Source organism: Magnolia sinica, chromosome 4, assembly GCF_029962835.1.
Source record: "Magnolia sinica isolate HGM2019 chromosome 4, MsV1, whole genome shotgun sequence".
NCBI lineage: Eukaryota > Viridiplantae > Streptophyta > Magnoliopsida > Magnoliales > Magnoliaceae > Magnolia > Magnolia sinica.
In genome coordinates, this window is record NC_080576.1 from 53,476,568 (window position 1) to 53,495,837 (window position 19,270).

Here is a 19,270-nt window from a genome sequence, read left to right on the forward strand (position 1 = left end):
GAAAAAATCCAGACCTTACCCCCTTGGGCCGCATTAGACACAGAGGAGTGATATCCTAACTTGAGACCAATGTGGGCGCGTTTGTCATCCCCTCTAGAGTGAAATCACCTCTACAGTTGATACACTTGAGATATATTTTGTTATGATGAGTGCATCTTTTTCACAGTATCTCAAACATCCTTTGTGATATTCAAGAACACCAAGTTGAAAATCACTTTGGGTTCCATACTATTCCACAACCAAGATCTAATCTGGTGATCTAAGCCTTACCTAACTAATTGGGGTCGGCTCCACAAATTATTTTCCACCATTCCACTCTACCAAAGGCCGTAACTTCAATTAGACCACCAGTCATTGGGTCTTTTCTTACTACCTCCAACCATGTCCTTTTGTGCCCTCCCCTTGCCCTTTAAGAGGCCTTAACCTGCACCAACTCAGTTCTAATTGGCATAGTTCTTGGTCCCCGTTGCACATGGTTACTCCTAAGTTCCCTCGAATGCATTCATTTCTAATCTTATCCCTCCTCTCCTTGCCACTCATCCATCTCAACATCCTCATTTTAGCTACACTCATCCTATGAACATTTTGTTTGTTAGTTGTCTAACATTCTTTCCTAAAAAGCATGGGTGGCCTTATAGCTATCCTGTAAATTTTCCCTTTAGCTCGATTGGTACACGACAATCACATAAAACTCTAGAGGCACATCTCCATTTCTTTTGCCCAACTTAAATTTTATGGGTAACATCCTTCTCAATGTCTCCACTCTCATAAATTATTGACCCAAGATATTGAAAGTGATAATTTTGGGAAAACTATAAAACACTAAAGCATATCCTTTATCTTTCTCTCTAAAAAAAAAAAAACCACGAAAACATATCCTTTTTTTTTTTTTTGGGTATTTTTAACATTATTTAATAGTGTATAAGATCATTCTTTGATATGAATGTTGTCTTTCGGCTTGACCTACTAAAAGTCAACCAATTAGGCCCTAGTCGAATAGAAATCAAGCATGATTTGGTGAATTATGGTCAATTCATTAAAATATAAAAAAATGAAGAAAATAAAAATAAAAAGTGATGGTTTGCCTCTTTTTCCGATTTTCCCCAAAATGGTCCTTTCCACTTTGATTCTTCAAATCCTACTCAAGTCTTGTGTTTTGATTCCCAAAATAGGTCTAGATCTTGTCTAAAATAAGTTTCTAAGCTTCTTCTAGGTTTAAAAATGAAGAAAAAAAAAAGGTGAAAAAAGAGTCCAAGAACGCAAGGGAAAAAAGAAAGAAAAATAAGGGCTCTGTGTCTATATTGAACGTATCGGCCCTGTATCAGTGGGAATATGGCCTCTGTATTTTGTAATGGTAGGGACCAATCTGGTTATGGTACAACCAATATGACCATATTGTAACCGTTTTTAAAACCATGGTCAAGAGACATATCTAGAGTATATATTTAGAGCCATAAGAGGGCATGGAACTTGATTGTCTCTTGGATTTATATAATTCATGTACTGGGTGTGTTTATTTTAGCATTTGGATTGACAAACCTGTTGTTCAGACCACTTAATAGCAACTTGCTTGAGGACTTATTCATGTTATAAAGGGTTCTGTAAGCTGTTAAATGTTAGTATTATATACAAGAAAGGATAAGAAATATCAATGATTAGATCGGAGGGCAGAATGCAATACAATAATTTGGGTGACCTCAGACAATTGGTGTAAGCGATTCATTACAAAATGTAGTCAGGACTGGTATCATGCTTTGGATAATTTGTAGCACTTTGGTCATGGAGGAACTTGAGACTGTCACATGACCAAATCTTCAATATGTTGCTTGGTGCCGGAACATGCTCATTGAATTTAAGGTCATCTATTGCTAAAGAAAGTGGTGGTATTTCTAATATCCCTGATACATAGTTGATGGTGACAATTATGTCAAGTGCAAGAAACAGAATATTAGACGTAAGAGCACCAGTATTTTGAAGATATGGTTAATGTTGATATGGCTTACAAGACTGACAAAGTACACAATGCGATTTGCTCTGTTTACTAGAGTAAGCCTTTATAACCAATCTTCTCTTGGGCGCAAATGAAAAATCATTATGGCATTGTTGCTATGTTGGCTTTAAGAAATGTCAGTACAGCATTCAGTATTGACAATAACAAATTGGGATATAGCCATGGGAACGGTTGTTTCTAAAGTATCACACCAAATTCGTTGTTGGCCACTCATGTGGCACATTATGAAAAAATATTTAGAGAAGCTATCAAATTACTTACCCGATGTTCTTCATAATAAAATGAAAATACATTCACGAGTCTAAAATAATGCACAAGTTAAATGAAGCATATTCACAAAAATGTATGAAATGGAGGATAATTAAGATTGCAATCACTTTAGAAATATCATAACAAATGGATTTAAAGCTTACATGACACGTTTTTCATGGAGATGTCAACAATATTGTGGAGTGAGAGTGACTTTCTTCAAGTTTGTCAAGCAATACACACAGGCAGTGGATGGTTGATTTTAGAAGGAGACTACTGAAAATTTTGAATCTAATTACAAATCAGTAATCATGGATTAAATTCTAGATTTGTCTTTGGAAAAACATGCATATACAATGTACATAGGGGAGGTTTTTCTGAAGTCCCAAAAGCAATGAGAGGGGGGGCTCTCACGGCACTTTATTAGATCACTCCCTATCCTGTTGGAAGTTGAAGAAGACAGTTGGGGTCCAAACCCTTTTGGTTTGAGCTGGCTTGGTTGGAAGTGGACAACTTCGCTGACCTCATTAAATCCTGTTGGCAATCCTTTCCTGTCTCTGGTGCAACAGGCTTTCGGCTGACCAACAAGAGCAAACTTCTTAAGTTAAAATTATCTGCCTGGAACAAGGAATGTTCATCAGACAGCTAGAAAGGTAGATAGCATTATCAGTGAGTTGAATGAGATTGGCATCAAGGAAGAAGGGGCTGAATTGAATGCAGATGATTGGAATAGGCAGCTGTTCCTATCAGTAGAGTATTCCAAGTATCGCAAAGAGGAAGAAATCATGTGGAGGCAGAGGTCGAGAGCATTGTACCTCAAAGAAAGCAATAAGAACACAGCTTTCTTCCATGGCATTGCTAGCACACTGGCTAGAACTAATTAGATTAGCAGTGTTGTGGTGAATGGTCACAAGCTAGAAGATAAACAACAAGCATGCTCCATGATTGTGGATTTCTATTTGAATTTTCTAGCTCGTGACGGTGGGAGGTGTCCATTGCTAGACAATTTTCCTTCTCGTCAGGTTTCAATAGTGGATACGGAATCTCTTGAGAACCAGTGCTTGAAGAAGAAATTTAAGTGCGCAATCGAGTCGTTGGGGAGTGACAAGGCTTTGAGGCCCGATGGATTTCCTATTGCATTCTTTCAAGTTTTTTGGGAGACAATAAAGGAGTTAGTGGACTTTGTTCAGGAGTTTTGTGAAAAGGGTAGGATTGCTAAAGGGATGGGAGCCTCGTTCACATCTATAACCCCAAAAAGAAAGTGCAGAATCACTTTCAGATTTTTGGCCTATTAGCCTAATTGGAAGTCCCTATAAGATCCCGACAAAGGTGTTAGCGAATGGATTCAAGATGGTGTTATCTTTGGTTATATCAGAAAATCAAGGTGCTTTTGTTGTGGATAGCCAAATTTTAGATAATTGCATTGCCAGCCCACGAATCCATTGATTCAAGACATAAGGTAGAAAAGGGGTAGTGTGCAAATTGGATATCGCAAAATGCGTACAACCATGTTGAGTGGGGTTTCCTTCAGTATATGTTAAGAAGGTTGGGATGTGGAGGCAAACAGATTAGTTGAATGCTTGAATGCATTTCTTTGGCATCCTTTTCTGTTGATTAGTTGGATGCTTGAATTCGTTTCTTTGGCATCCTTTTCGGTCTTGGTGAATGGTTCCCGTAAGAGGTATTTCAAAGCTTCGTGGGTTTTAGGACAAGGAGATCCGCTCTCCCCATACTTATTTATTGTGGTGGAGGAATCTATAAGCGACACATTATATAAGGGCCAAGAGGCAGGTCTCATTTCTGGCTTTCGAGGGATTCCGAATAGGGCGAGGTTGTTTCACCTTTTTAATTCATGGATGACACACTTCTATTTTGCAATGCAAATGAAGCCATAGACTACTTGTGGAAAATTCTGGGGGTGTCTTGAAGAGTTATCAGGGCTAAAAATTAATGTTTCAAAGAATGAAATGTTTGGAATAGGGCTGACTAAGGAAGAGTTAGCTTCCTTTGCAAATGTGTGCAGATGTGGAACATTTTCCTTTCCATCGACATACTTGGGTCTCCTGTTGTGTATCAAAAAAAACCTTCGAAGCATCTGTGGAGTAAGGTTATAGAAAGATCTGAATGGAAGCTATCCAATTGGAAAGGTAGACACTTGTCCTTGGTGGGACATACAACACTTAGTAAGGTGGCCTTATCCAACCTCTCTATTTATTACATGTCTTTGTATAAATATCCAAAATTCATCTTGGATAGGCTAGAGAAATTGCGACAAGATCTTTTATGGCAAGGGGATGAAGATAAATTCAAGTTCCATTTGCTCAAGTGCGAAGAAGTTTGCAAACCCCTAGCCAAGGGTGGTGCCGACATAAAAAAACTTGAGGATTTGAATGTTGCTTGTCTTAGCAAGTGGTATTGGAGGTTTGGAATCAAAGAGGGAAAATTGTGGAGGGAATTCATAGGTTCCAAGTATGGTATGGAAGAGGGGGATTGGGAGGTCAAGAAATCCTCTCAATATCGAGCATCTGGAACTTGGAAGTCCATTTACTTTGTTGCTCCCATGGTCAAATTGGGCTTTAGATTCTCCCTTGGTGATGGCAATCAGATTTGTTTTTGGGGAGATTGATGGTGTGCCGAGAGACCATTGGTAGCGGGATTTCCATCTTTGGCTCGTTTGCTCCCTTCGAAAAATTTGTTCGTGGATTCGTGTTTTTCCCTCAAAGGGGTGGTGGAAGCATGGTGCCCCCTGTGTTGTTGGGGCTTGGCCCATGAGGAGGCATTGGAGTGGCTTCATCTGGTTTATCTTTACCTTGTTTATTCGGATTCCTTGATATAGAGCGCCTTCCCGTCCAACAAATTTTCGATTAAGTCTTTCTGTTCCTTGATTCGGGCAAGGGTGAGTACTAGAGGTCGCGAGTTTTTCCATGCTTTGTGGTCATATGGCACTCCGAAAGTAGCCTCTTTTGCTTGGTTGGTAAGAAGTAGTGCATTCTAATGGTTGACAATCTTCATACGCAGGCCATGATTCTTCCCAACATGTCTACTTTGCAGTGGCGATGCAGAGTCGATCGACCACTATTCTTGCATTGCCCATTTGTGTTAGGTGTGGTCGCATATGTTTAAAGTGTTTGGAATCTTTTGGGTAATCCCTCAATCAATGGAGCAACTGTTATGGATGTGGCATGGAGTCTAGTTTATTAAGGGAAAGGCTTGCTCTTTGGTGCCTGTCTTTGCTCATAGTTCTTTGGAACATTTGGGGTGCGTGTAATTCTCAATGGTTCCGCAGCAAAGCTGGGCTCTAGGAAGAAGTCATGTGGAAAATTAAGAGGGATGTATCAAAATGTGCAACAGGGGCTGATCATATTAAAAATCATTCTACTTTTTGTTTGGGTCCGTAATGTAGACCCTCTCTAGTTGTATTCTTTGTATTTTTCGTCGTCTCATCAGTTGCCGAACAATTTTTTATATAATAAAAGTGCTTGTTTTCCTTCACACACAGAGGGAAAAGGTACTATGAGGCCGAGCTTTGTGAGCCCCATTGTGATCTTTGTCACACATCCACCCCATTAAACAGATGCACCCTTCCATGGTGGGCCATGGGCCTAAAAACCAAGCCAATCAATGACTTAGGTGGGCCACACCATAGACAACAGTTGAGAGTAGATATCACCCATTGAAACCTTCATGATTGTTTATAGGGCCCACTGAGATGTGGTTCAGACATCTAGTCCATCCATTGTGTTCCCCACTTGGATGAGGGGTCACACTAAGTTTTAACAATATCAACTAGGTGGGCCCACCAAGTGGTTTTAGATGTTTTAGGCATAATTTCACATGTTTCAAATGGTATGGCTCACTTGGATTCCGGATAGGGGTGATTTTTGGGATATCCCATAATCTAGAGGGGACCCACCAAATGCTTGGTGTGGATGTCCAACATAGATCACAATGGGTTCCACACAATTCAACCTCATGGGAAGTTCCCATGAGGTCGACCTCATATATATATATATATATATATATATATAGAGAGAGAGAGAGAGAGAGAGAGAGAGAGAGAGAGAGAGAGAGAGAGAGAGAGTAATGCTCACCTGCGCACCTTTGCACACGTGTCATGGGCACAAAATATGAACGACCCATGTGATGCGACACCCCACGAAACCCCCAAGGCCCAACTTTCAACCTGATCCAACTCTTGTCGGCCATAGTGAAAAGAGAGACAAATCAAGGGAGGAAATTGTTTCCTTTTGCCATGGCCCACCAAAGTTTTGGATTAAGGTAAAAGTTGGGCTTTGGGGGTTTCATGGGGTGCTGCATCACGTGGACCGTTCAGATTTTGTGCTCATATCATGTGAGATGAGTTCTCAAAAATTCTCAGAAGTTCTTGTGAGAACCGGTTCCCAGGTGAGCATATATATATATATATATATATATATATATATATATATATATATATATATATATATGGGGAAGAGGCATGCACTATTTCCTTAAGGTTTCAAAAATATATAGCTAATTGCTTATGTTAAAAGTTTTGAGTTTGCATGCATCTTTACCTATGCGTATTATTCAACATTTCGAGTATCCCATCTCATAGCATCTTGAAGTATTAGACACAAAATGCAAAGGGGAGAATGTTTTAAATGAATTTGGGGCAAGAGAGCAAAACAATGGTCCTCATTTCGTTGCTTTAGGATACTTCTTTTGTCAATGGAATTTACCTATGGAAAATGATGTTGGTTCCTCCCAAAATGTTTGATATAGTGATGGGTGAGTTAGATGAATTGTACCATCACAAAATTTGGTGACCAGACCATTGTGTGGATTTTGCTAGTAAGTTTTTTGTATGTGACCCCGTCATTGTAAAAAAAGAAGTACATCTTCTATTAGATACATGGTATGCTGTAAAGGCCATTACATTCAAGGTATTCCGTATCGGTACGGTGGCCATAACGGTCACCACCGTTACTGATACGGGTATCAGCCATAACAGTCGATATGGGGGCGTAATGATCGTTACAACCCCCGTAACGATTGAAAATTTTCTTTTGCCCAAAAAATTCTGAAAAAATATTTAGAAAATCAGGAATAATGTAAATATTTTAAATATATATTCATTTTTTGTTTTGAACATATTTATGGTAGTGTAACGGTCCACTCTTTGGTGAGAGTGTTGCATCGGGCTGTCTAGTGAATTGTTTAATATGTCTCTAATGTTTACACATCACAATTAAGCATTAGAACTAGAAATCACAAAAAGGCATAAATACTATTTTTTCAATTTTTTATTTTTAAAAAAGGGCCCTTGGAGATTCTATTCGCTCAAATCACTTCAATTTACAGTTTTAATCTTAAAAGTTATAGTAAGAGTGGTCGAAATCTGTCGTAAAATGATATAGGAGAGTTTTAGAATAAGAAAAGTGAAAAAGAAGAGAAAAATGAATTTAAATAGAAAAAAAAAGTAATCGTTTTTCAACCGTTACTGGAGTAACGGTCGTTATGCCCTGTGACGGCCTTTACGGCCACTGTAATGGTTGATACGGTCTCAAAAAACTAACTGCTCCTTTTCACTCCCATATTGCGTAACGGTCATGACCGTTACCTATACGTATCGGCCTTTATGGGCATATCGTAACGGATACGAAACACCTTGGTTACATTATATGTTACAGGGTTGTAATGGCCGTAACGGCCGTTACAGAAAATAATGACTCGTAAAGGTCGTTACAACCCTTGTAAAGGCTATAACGGCCCCGCAACGGTCCATTACAGGGCCGATATAGGCTCTTTGATTTTTTTTCCAAGAAAAAAGAGAGACCATAACGACCGTTATAGACCCTGTAACAGCCGTTACACCCCGTATCATAAAGGTAATGGTGGTGGCCGTTATGGCCACTGTTACCATTACGGAATACCTTGACTTAGATATTAATCAAGGTTAGAGAAAACTCCCACTCTTCTTGATTTTTATATTTGAGCAATAGACTTTCAAATCATTCTCCATTTCTTTAGTATTGGAGCTCACTCTTCTTCAATTACTTTTGAAACCAAGAAAAAAAGAAAAAGAAAAAACTTATCTTGTATCATAATTGCACATTTCTTTAAATGTGCATAAAAAATTGAAGTTTGTAATTTGTGATTAACTTAAAATCTCTAGGGTTCTTCTCTTGAAATCACCGATTGACTGCCTATGGGTACTATGACAAAGTTGAATAATGTTGTTTTCGAATGAAAATTTTCATTAAGGAACACAATTATGCTTTCACTTCATGATATTGTCAACGTTTCAAGGAAAATCATGTCTTATAAATTCAGTGGAATCCTTCCTTTTTTTTTTTTTTTTTCTTTTTTGAATTATGTAGTGTATTGTAACCATTTATAATCATTCATTGCATTTCTTCCCATTATATTCTTCTATACTTCACTGAAGTCATGAATTGTTTTTGACTTGTGAATACATTTTCCATTATTGTGAAAACCATTAGGTAAGTACTTTGATTACTTCTCTAAAACTTTTCGTAATTTACCACATGCATGATTGATGGTGAGTTTTATTGTCATTGCAATGAAAATAGGAGAACATACCAATGTTGCTCGATGTTGGTAAAGGAGGTTTCAGTAGAAAGAAGATACTAGCTTGCTCTACACAACCAAGGAGTGGGAAATTTTTTAATAAAATTCCATTAAGACTGAAATGAATTCATCATTTCTCTAGCAGTTCTCTACAAACACATCACTTCTTTTGATCTGCCAAAATCTAGCCCCTATTGGGAAGACTCAAGGAATGGGAAAATAGAGATGGAGAAATTTGTAGGCAATGCATTAGAAGTTTGTTCAATTGTGGCATGGAATTCCAAGAATTGCACCCACAGAAAAGCCAATTTTCTCATTAGAAAATTAAAACGAAGAAACCCAAGAAAGATTTAAAAAATAAAATAAAATAAAACCTGATTATTCAAATGGGTGATGCACATGAACACAAGCTGTTAATCTGGGTCCAACTAGGCATGGGGGTTTACAAATTGCTAATCAGATTATAAAAAAGAAGAAGAATATTATATTTATCAAAAATTTCAAAAGATTAAATATATTTCTGAAGTTCAGCACAATTCCTCAAAGCTGGGGTCCAGTAGACCAATGGCCCGTATTTATCGAACAATGGTCCCCACTTGTTAGAATTGAAAAACTGAGGTATATGTGTGAGGCCTTTGATTCCTCTTAGATATCGTAGTTGCTTCCCTTCATGAGGCTCTAACCACAAAAAAAAAAAAAAAGGTTTTCTTAAAGATGTATGATACAATGTTTTGGCCAATGTCTATATAGTACCAATCAAGCTTTTAGTCTGTACAACCGGTGCCCATGGATCAATTGCTACAACTATTGATTGGATGGGTTTCACCATGATGGCTCATAGACCAATAATCCGCCATATTGGAGAGGGCCTAATTCTTCATGAGGTGGCCAAGAAATGGATGATTAAAGAAAGAAAACACAGGAAAAGGTTCAGGTTTGTTGAGAAAGGCTAACATTTCATGGTCGGTATCTTTAATTTTGGGGGATTTTTGGTGCATGGGCCATCAACAGTGAGACCTATCATACTAATGGTCTGGATCACTGAACATGGGCCATATCGATAATCACTGGATCCAATTCTGCTTGTACATTATGTTTCATGGCACCCATTTCAAAAGGCGAAAATCAGTTTGGATAACTCTACAAAGTGACCTCAAATGCTATTGATCACAAGGTCAAAATTAGTCTCATCTTTCACGGCACCCATTTCAGACCATCCAAATTGTGGGGCCTGTTATGGATGGAGATCACACCCATAATTGCATTGGTTGGATGATCTAAACCATTGATTTTACATTAAGTTATTCTCTTGAGACCTGTCGTGGATAGAGCATATCCAAAAATCACATTGTTCTGGACAGTCTTAATTATGTGATTTACCATTGAATTTGGAGTTTGGACCAGTAACAAAATTATTTTAGCTGTTCATTTGCTACCAAGCAATTGGGTGGATGGGATAATTAAATCCATAATTTTCAGGCTACATGCCATCCACTATGGGTCCGCAATTCATATGGTCTGTTGGGCCAATCATTTCAAAAGCCCCAAATAGGTTTCATCCAAAGGATCATGAAATGGTCCCCACTAATCACGGTGTTTCCACTGTGGAGCTGACCATCTCAATATCTGGATCGCTGAAATGGGCCCACAAATTAAAGGGCCCAAATTGGGTTTCTTTAGTGGAGATTTTTGGAGCTTTGCTTGTTTCATGGTAAGGCCCTAGTTTTTGAATGGTTTGGATTTAACTAGGGTCCAATCTGGTTCATTAGTGGGCCCCTATATGGATAGGGCATGATCCAGTAAATCTTGGACATTCGAAAATCCTAGCTACAAATTTAAAGCCCAAGTTAACCGACCCATAAAAACATCCCTACCTCATTTTATTCTTCTTATTCTTACCGCAGCTCACAAGCCAAATAGTGTTTTCGTTTTGCCCTTCTTTTTAATATACCAGTCTCACTTTGACATGTGGAATGGGGCCTCATCTTGAACATGGGACCCCTGGACCCTCCCTTAGCAACAGGTGTGCATGGACTGGTGGGCCCACTTGGGCATGGTTTATATGATACCATACACAAAAACTAAGAGAATCCATGGAGATATTTATTGATCTTTTCTCAATATCATGAGAAATATCCAAGAATAAGATGGAATGGGGACATAGATTTGAGGAGCAACTTGTTGCGAGAGGAGATTGCTTGTTCCTTGACGGTGAATTAAAAAAATAAATTCAAAACTCATCTAATTGATGAGTCATAAGACAGTTTAAGGTTCAAATGGTTATAAATTCATTAAAAGATGGAATGTTTTTCTGAGTAACTTTGGAATAAAAGAATTGGATTTGAAAAAAAGTTTCCATTTTTATGTTTTCTTTTCTTTTTCAATTGTAGACCCATAGGGTTGCATATGATGGGATCCGTTCCCTGTATGGTGGGAGTGACGTGGATTGATGGAGCCCACTCCTTAATTGGGCCATGTGTTGTGCCGGGGTCCACTTATATGGATGGTGGATGGAGCCTGGGGCCTACATAGGTCTGTTGAGCCATGCAAGTGTTGGCATCTCTCAACTTTGTCAGGTGAAAATTTTAGTGGTTCTTGATGCCTTGGGATATGGTGAACAAAAAGATCACCAAGATGGATTTTTGTTGTGATAAAGGCACTAATCCAACAATGACAATAATGAAAAGGTGTCTTATGTGTCTTCAATAAAAGCAAATTTCATGTAAAATTGGATCCCCACAAAAGCCATGTCGGTGAAGATAAGAGAAAGGCGAGGTTTGCAAGAGAGATTATGTTTTGATCAAATGTATGATATAGTAGATCAAAATTATATGAGGGGCTTGAAAGCATTAATAGTGAAAGGGAGAACACTATTTTAATAGAAAAAATGGGGCCATTTGTTTTGTGAAAGGATTCAATTATGAGCAGAGTTGATTACAAATTAATGGAGAAATGATAACTGCCCATCAAGATGAGAAATATTTATAATGGTAAATTGAATCTACCTGAGCTAAGAAAAAATGCATATTAGGAGATAGCCATGAGGCAGTATTTAAGCTTTGCTTCTGGAAACTATAGACTCCTATATACATTTTCCTATTTTAAATATTTTTAGAGTGTTGCTAAGCCCACGTGTCATTTGACACGTGCCTTTACATGTGGCCGCACATGCCCACTTGGTGGATTTGTAGATTACTTGGGCAAAAAGTCAAGAGCTGGATTGTTGGATGCTCTGGTATGTTGTATGGGAATGGGTATGTGGTGCGCTACTTCAATAGATGGTACCCTGGGTGTAGGATTATGTTGGTGACTCTAAAAATATTACCAAGTACAGATATACAAATATACATATATGGTGCGCTACTTCCTCTAATACATGGTACCATGGGGGAAGGATTATGTTGGTGACTCCGAAGGTATTACTAAATACAGATATACAAACATACATATATACAATGTTTTAAATATCGACGATATCAACCGATATATCCCACTATGTATCTTGTATCCCACCTGTGCGATACGGAATGCATAAGTAGTGCCGATATATCCCACATGTTTGATCCGGTGAGCATTTTTAATTTCCGATCAAATTTTTTGTTGAAATTATGTTAAATTAGTGTCAAATGGTTCCAGATCCATTGGTTTTTCATGTTATGCATGAATAATCATGGAGTTGGAGCTTTGATTTCGATATCCATTGGTTCTTCATGTTCTTCATTTTTTTTTTTTTTTGAAAATTTCCCTCAACCAGCTGCCAATTGAGTCTAATTTCGAAGTATTTAAGAGTATTTGATGAAACGCTCATCACATACACTCTAATTTTGAAATTTGAGTGTAGGTGGTCTGGTTGGGGGAATATTGGGGTTTCTACCAAATTGCTTGCAATGTTGCACTCCAAACATGAAATCAAGCATGCATGAGGGCTGATCTACTGATTTGTCAAGTCCTTGTCAATTTTCAAAATATAAAAATAATTAAAAAATTATTAAAATAGATATATTTTTGAAATTTCCCTTCAACCAACTATCAATTGATAGTATTTAGGAGTGTTTAATGAAATGATCATCAAATACACTCTAAATGTTATGCATTCAATTTGAATATAGTTGCATTAGTTCAGTCGGACAACGCATAGCTTAGAACCTTATACAAAGGAAACCTATTATATGCACTTCTTTTTTAAGATGCTATGATTTAAAAGTGTGTATTGATGTCTTTTTTAACAATCCTTAAAAGTTTCAAAGTTCAACCATTTTCCCAATGTTTTCGTATATTTCCCAAAAAGTGCAATAAATTACCCGATTCAAATGATATATCCCGTGTGATAACCGATATGTATCTTTATCCCAAGGGTGCGATACGTAATGTGATACTGATATTTCAAATGCTGCTATATACATGTGTGTGTGTGGTGAAATGCTCACTAGTGCACCAGTTCTCACGGGTTCTTGTGATAACTTTTTGAGAACTCATCTCACATGAAATGAGCCCAAAATCTGAATGGTCCATATGATGCAGCGCCGCATGAAACCCCTAGGGCCCAACTTTTACCATGATCCAAAACTTTAGTGGGCCATGGCAAAAGGAAATAGTTTCCTCCCTTGATTTGCATCTCTCTATGCTATGGCCTATCAGAGTTTTGGATCATGTTGAAAATTGGGCCCTGGGGGTTTCATGGGGTGCCACATCACATGGACCGATTGGATTTTGGGTCCATGACACGTGTGCAAAGGTGCGTAGGTGAGCATGCCTCTGTGTATCCAAAAATTGTTCTCATTCATTTACCAATGATGAATGTTATTAGTTATTACAAAAAATCCTAGGCGCATAGTGTTATGCTATATATGTCTGTCTGACATTACATAAATTGAAGTATAAAAATTGAATCTAAATTAAAAATATAACTTAGTTAACAATTAGAGTATAAACCATAACTTTGGTTGGTCAAATGAGCGATCTGTATTGTAAATGGCCCATAGATGGATCGCATGATTCGGATAGAAAATATATGGGAGTTAGCAGTTTAGGTAACATTTGAGCCAGACAGGCAATTCATCAAGTGACAGGGACGCATGCAATGTTGGATATGTATCATTGGCTCTTTATTATTATTATTATTATAAATAAACTGTCCATTGTTTTCGTGCATTGTGGCTGACCTGATGATTGAACTGTCATGTTTATGGTTGGCCAGATCATGTACATGGGTGGCCCATCTGATACATGGCTCAGATGTCCCACACGTGTCAGTTTGGGATATGTCTGCATTTATAGGTGTGTGTGGGCTTATCGTGGCTCTCTATTTCATTTAAGTTTTTGCAACACTATCCTTTCTTTGTTGGACATGTGCTTTGTATGTGGAATTTGTTTCTGAGTTTTTGAGAGTCATGGTGGCTTTAAAGTTCTTTTGGGATGCTCAGGCATGTGGGCAGGCCCATTCTTGACTACCCTGAAATGAGGGTGTGATGGTAATGGGTCTGACCCATTATCCTTCACATTTTGGGTCTGTTTTTGTGGGTGTCAGAATTAAAGTGCATCCTGCCATCCTCGCTTGCAGTATATTGCCCTAGAAAATACAACATGGTTGGCATCATTCATGTAATTTTCAATGGGGGTGCATCCAAAGTTTTTGAGCAGGCCCTTGAAATGGAATGGCTTATGTACGCCAATGTCAACAACAACCACTATCTTGTTTTAGTGATAGAGCTTTTCTAGATCATGCACTTCTCTCGTTGCAGTAAAACTGATTACCAGCCTTGTAAGGCATCATGAAGTGCATGGCATCGTATGGGAACTGTTCACCATTTAACTTTCCTTGGACATGGCATCAGATTAACTACAGAAAAAGCATAAATACAATGATGAACTTCTATGCCTTATCTTAATTAATTATGACTGAGAATTATGTTATCCACAGAGATGCAACAACTATGGAAAAAGATTCAGGAAGGCCGAAGCAAGACGGACATTGTTGCGCAATGTCAGTGCGTATGCAGACAACCTATTTCAGGTGTCTATCTGCCTCATGAATTTCACTGTTTGATTTATTTATTTATTTTTAATGAGTAGGCCGAGAAATTTTTATTAGAAAAAAGGAGAAGAAAAACAGGACATAAATAGAGCCTAAAACTCAGGTCCTTGCAGAAATAGCAAACGAAGGAAATTCCAAAACAGCCAAAAACAAAATACCACAGACTAGAAACACTTATTTCCTATTAACTATTTGGAACTCGCTCCCCAAAGTTCCCAACTTTTCTAGCCCATCGCCCTCTAAATTAGTCTCTTTTGACGTGCGGAAATAAAACTGTATGACCGATGCACACGTCAAGCACTTCCTCCACAATATCCGCAACCCCTACAGGGCATAACCCACATCTAGCCCCCGATATTGCATTACTGAATTGCCTTCAAACACTATAGGAATTAAATTCAAACCAGCAGCAACTTTGACTCTTGAAGCCATGGCTTTAGTGAAGCTAGAGTCTTGAATACCGATGGGCTGGAAAACTTCACAGGGATTTCTCCACTGTTCAATTTATTTCATAGACATCTTTCCATCTTTCTATTTATTTTATTTCCGTTATATTTAAGGTAAACCTGTGAAAACCTTGATATAGTGGAAAGCCAAAGTTACGAGGGTAGTAATTTTGGGAGTGGAGTAGGTGTGTGTTAAACACCGAACCAATATAACCCGTTGTGCATTTGTGATGATTGATTTATTTGATTCTTTGCCTTTTACTGTTTTGAAAGATTGATTTCAAGGACATCGTGAAATAAGGTTGTCCTGCCTAAAATAATAGTGAAGGTTGTCCTACGAATTACTTGGAATCTAAGTTTCAATACATTGTGCAATTGAGAATATATTTTCCGCATTTTATTATAAGGAATTGGAATTGTCCTATCCCCCCCCCCCCCCCCCCCCCAGGACATCGATAGCTCATCTTAGAACCGATGATTGAGACAATGTACATGAAATGGGTGAGCTCTTATATTTCAAATTGTCCAATGTGTGTGATTTCAATGCTATTTTTTTTGCAATGTTTCAGTTACAATGAATCCCATGATTTGGTAGTTCAGATTATAACAGTGGATGAGTTGCCGTATCTTAAAATGATCACAACTTGTCCTTTTCTTTTTCTTTTTCTTTTTTCTTTTTTGAATGGGATTACAACATGTCTCCATTCTAATCACAGTCACATTGTGTGAAACTTATCTTTTTCTTTTTTTCTTGAAAGGTAACAACCATTTATTAAAGGCGCTGAGATAGTTATGTAAAACTTATCCAGTGTCCAATCAAATTGATTGTTTTTTTTTTTTTTTTTTGGTTTTTTTCGAGTGGTGGTAAAGTTGTATTTGGCCTTTGAATTCTTATTTCAAAGGCATGCCATGCCCATCCTTTGATGATGTTGATGTCTAGAGTACATCAATGTTTTGAATATTGGTTCATTAAGGAAAAAATGGGTTGTATTGGCCAATACATGCCGATACGCCCCGTATCAGCATTAATATGGGGCCATTATGTCCGATATTATCATAAAGGCCTCATTTTGAAAATTTTATTTTCAAAATACCTTACTTTTCATTTCAATCATGAAGAAAGCTTAAAATCTAATTTTAGAATAGATTTAGGCCTATTCGAGGATCAAAACAGAAGATTTGAGTGGGGTTCGACGAATGAAAGCAGAGTAGACCATTTTGGGAACTGTCGGGTGAAAGGGTAAGCCATCATTTTCCCTCTTTTTGATATATTCATGCGGAAAGGATTTCCTATGGAGGGGAGCGAGTGAGGGGAAAAAGTTTCATCTTCTCAAGTGAGAAGAAGTAAACCGATTAAGGAAGGGGGAGCTAGGATGAAGCTTCTCTTAATTGCAAATAACGCTTTATCGGGCAAATTGTATTTGGAGGTTCGCTAAAGAAGAAGCCAGTAGATGGAGGGAGCTGATTGCTAGCAACTATGGAACCTGAGGGGGGGGGGGGGGGGGGGGGGGGGTGTGGAAGGGGAAGCGGTTGCGGCCATAGAACACTTTGTTTGCAGGGGTTTGTCCTTCAAACTTGTGAGTGGGAAGCGAATCCGCTTATGGGTAGATGTGTGGTGCCGAGATAGAGCTCTTTAGGATCTGTTACCAAAAACCGTTGATCGCTTTGCCGTGGCAGTGGACTATTTCTCAGTCGATGTGGCGGGGGTGGTGTGGTGATGTAGGATGATGGAAACTACCTTAGAATGCAAGACGAGAGATAAATTTACACATTAATTTCAGTAATCAACATGTAAAATCAAACATAACCACATAATAGGTTCGAAAATTCAGATTTATAACATGAATGTCCTAGGTTATCACATATACGGTGCACGGAAATATAAAATAATTCAAGAGTGGCTCACTTGGAAGTAGGGACTTCCAATCTAGCGTGGGTAGTGCAACAACCACGTGGATAGACAAAGATGCAAGCAAAATTCTGGTTTGGGAAAAGTTTTACAAAAATTTAGATTTTCATTAGGGTTTTGTATTCATGAATGGAGATTTTGGAATGGGTTTTTAGGGATTCAAAGGATCTAGGGATTGGGGAGTTTTGGAGGAAAATCAAAGAGGGAAAACCCCAAATGGGGGCCCATACGTGTCTAGGTAAAGGAGAAGAAAGAGAAGGAGGATTAAGTGGGGTAGGTTTTGATGGGTTTATAAGGTTGTAATGGGAAAACAAGAGAAGAAGAAGGATACCTTTCGAAGAAGAGAAAGAGGACAGATGTTCCTTGGGGAATCCACCACCAAACAAGCTTCTACCCTTCCACAATTTAATTGAAAAAGAGGGTTTCTCACAAGCCTTAAAACACAAAAATAAAAATTCCTTTAAACAAGAGAGCTTCTCTCTTTTTTCTTTCTTCTCAATAACACCACTAAGGTTGGACCTCCACCCCCCTGTGCTTTTATAATTAAAAATTCGGAATAATTACAAGTATGCCACTCACTTAAGTGAAATGGCCCATAATCTAAAATAAGAAAACTAAAACACTTACTATCAATCTCGACTATCAAATAAATCATAAAAATAACAAAAAACATAAAGGAAGCAAGATCAGAGTCCAAGGGGCCCAGGTCTGGAAGATTTGGCGGCCCGATGGTTTGATCGACAAGATCCAACGGTCAAATGGACATAGAATAAAAATCCTATAACTAAAATGGTCTTTTAAGCGCCCCACATGCGTCATCCCAAAGTGGGGTCTTCCTGATGCACGTCCAATGCTCGTGGGGTCTTCAAAATGGCCCGACGGGCCTCATTTGGAACTTGTCTCCCATCCATAAAGAAAGTTGTGTTGATGTGGGTGGTCATCTTCGTCTCTAGTATACCTGAGTAGGTCCTCTGATGTCTTCACCAATTCTCTCCGGCTGAGAAGAATTCGCTGCTAGCGAAATAAAGCTGCGATAACGTTCGGGGAGGTTAGGATCAATGCGTTGGAACTCTGCCTCTGTAATCCAAGTGTTGTCTGAATTCGGCTTGTTCTTCCACTTCACGAGGTATTTCTGATATCCTCCATGGCGTGTAGAGACCACTTGGTAGTCCAGAACATCCTCAATCTCTTCTTTCCACCTAGGTAGTGATAGAAGAGAAGGCAATGGGTGGAAGTAAAGTCTGATAAAGGCCATGGGCTAGGGATGGGGTTAGGGATACCATCATTTATGATATGAGAAAGGTTTGCAGGAGGGCTAGAAGATAGATGTGTGGGTTTGTCACAAGGCACAAGGTCCTTCACGTTGAACGTTGCACTAATGCTCGTGTTAGATGGAAAATCCACCACATATACATTATGGCCCACTCTTGTCAAAATTTTATATGGACCTGCACTATGGGCATGCAATTTCCTCATGGTTCCCTGTAAGAATCGTTTGGGCCTAATGTGGACCATGACGTAGTCCCCCACCTGAAACTCCTTAAACCTACGATGTGAATCTGCATAAATTCTATAATGTTGATTACTAGTATTAATACGCTTCTTGATCTCACAATGCAAATCATGAATATGCCATGCAACTGCTTCTGCGAACTCAGATGGCGTATGTGAAACGGACACGGGTATGAGATCTATAGGCATTCTAGGCTTGTACCAAAATACTATCTTAAATGGACTCATGCTCTCCTGAATAAACCATTTCCTAAGAAGCTCATCAACTTGCTTCTTGAGTTCCGCATGCTCTGTGGGGTTCTCATTCTGTAATGAGGAAGGTTTGAGAGAGTTGACTTGGGGAGTAGATCAATGGCATGCTAGATGTCTCTCATAGGTGGAAGCTCATCAGAAAAGACATCACTGAACTCATCCATCATCAAAATCACCTTACTAGGCAACTCTACACCAACCTGGGGGGTAGCCTCTCTAGTCACGAGGGCATACACCTCTGAATCCTCCCTAGTCTCTCTTTTAAATTATTTTACATTAATGAT

At 38.6% G+C, this 19,270-nt stretch overlaps 1 protein-coding gene across 4 annotated transcripts in view; it reads left to right on the forward strand.

Annotated features, from left to right (window-relative positions):
- Positions 1–19,270, forward strand: part of LOC131243118 (uncharacterized) — an 81,600-nt gene that overhangs the window by 34,891 nt on the left and 27,439 nt on the right. For 2 of the 4 annotated variants that reach the window (XM_058242229.1, XM_058242228.1), the window contains one exon: positions 14,754–14,846. The exons of 1 other annotated variant lie outside the window; for it this stretch is intronic. In XM_058242229.1, the coding sequence (XP_058098212.1) occupies positions 14,754–14,846 (93 nt within the window). Of the gene's footprint in view, positions 1–14,030; positions 14,111–14,753; positions 14,847–19,270 lie in introns of all 4 variants that reach the window. One more of the 4 variants, XR_009169877.1, reaches the window with a different exon arrangement.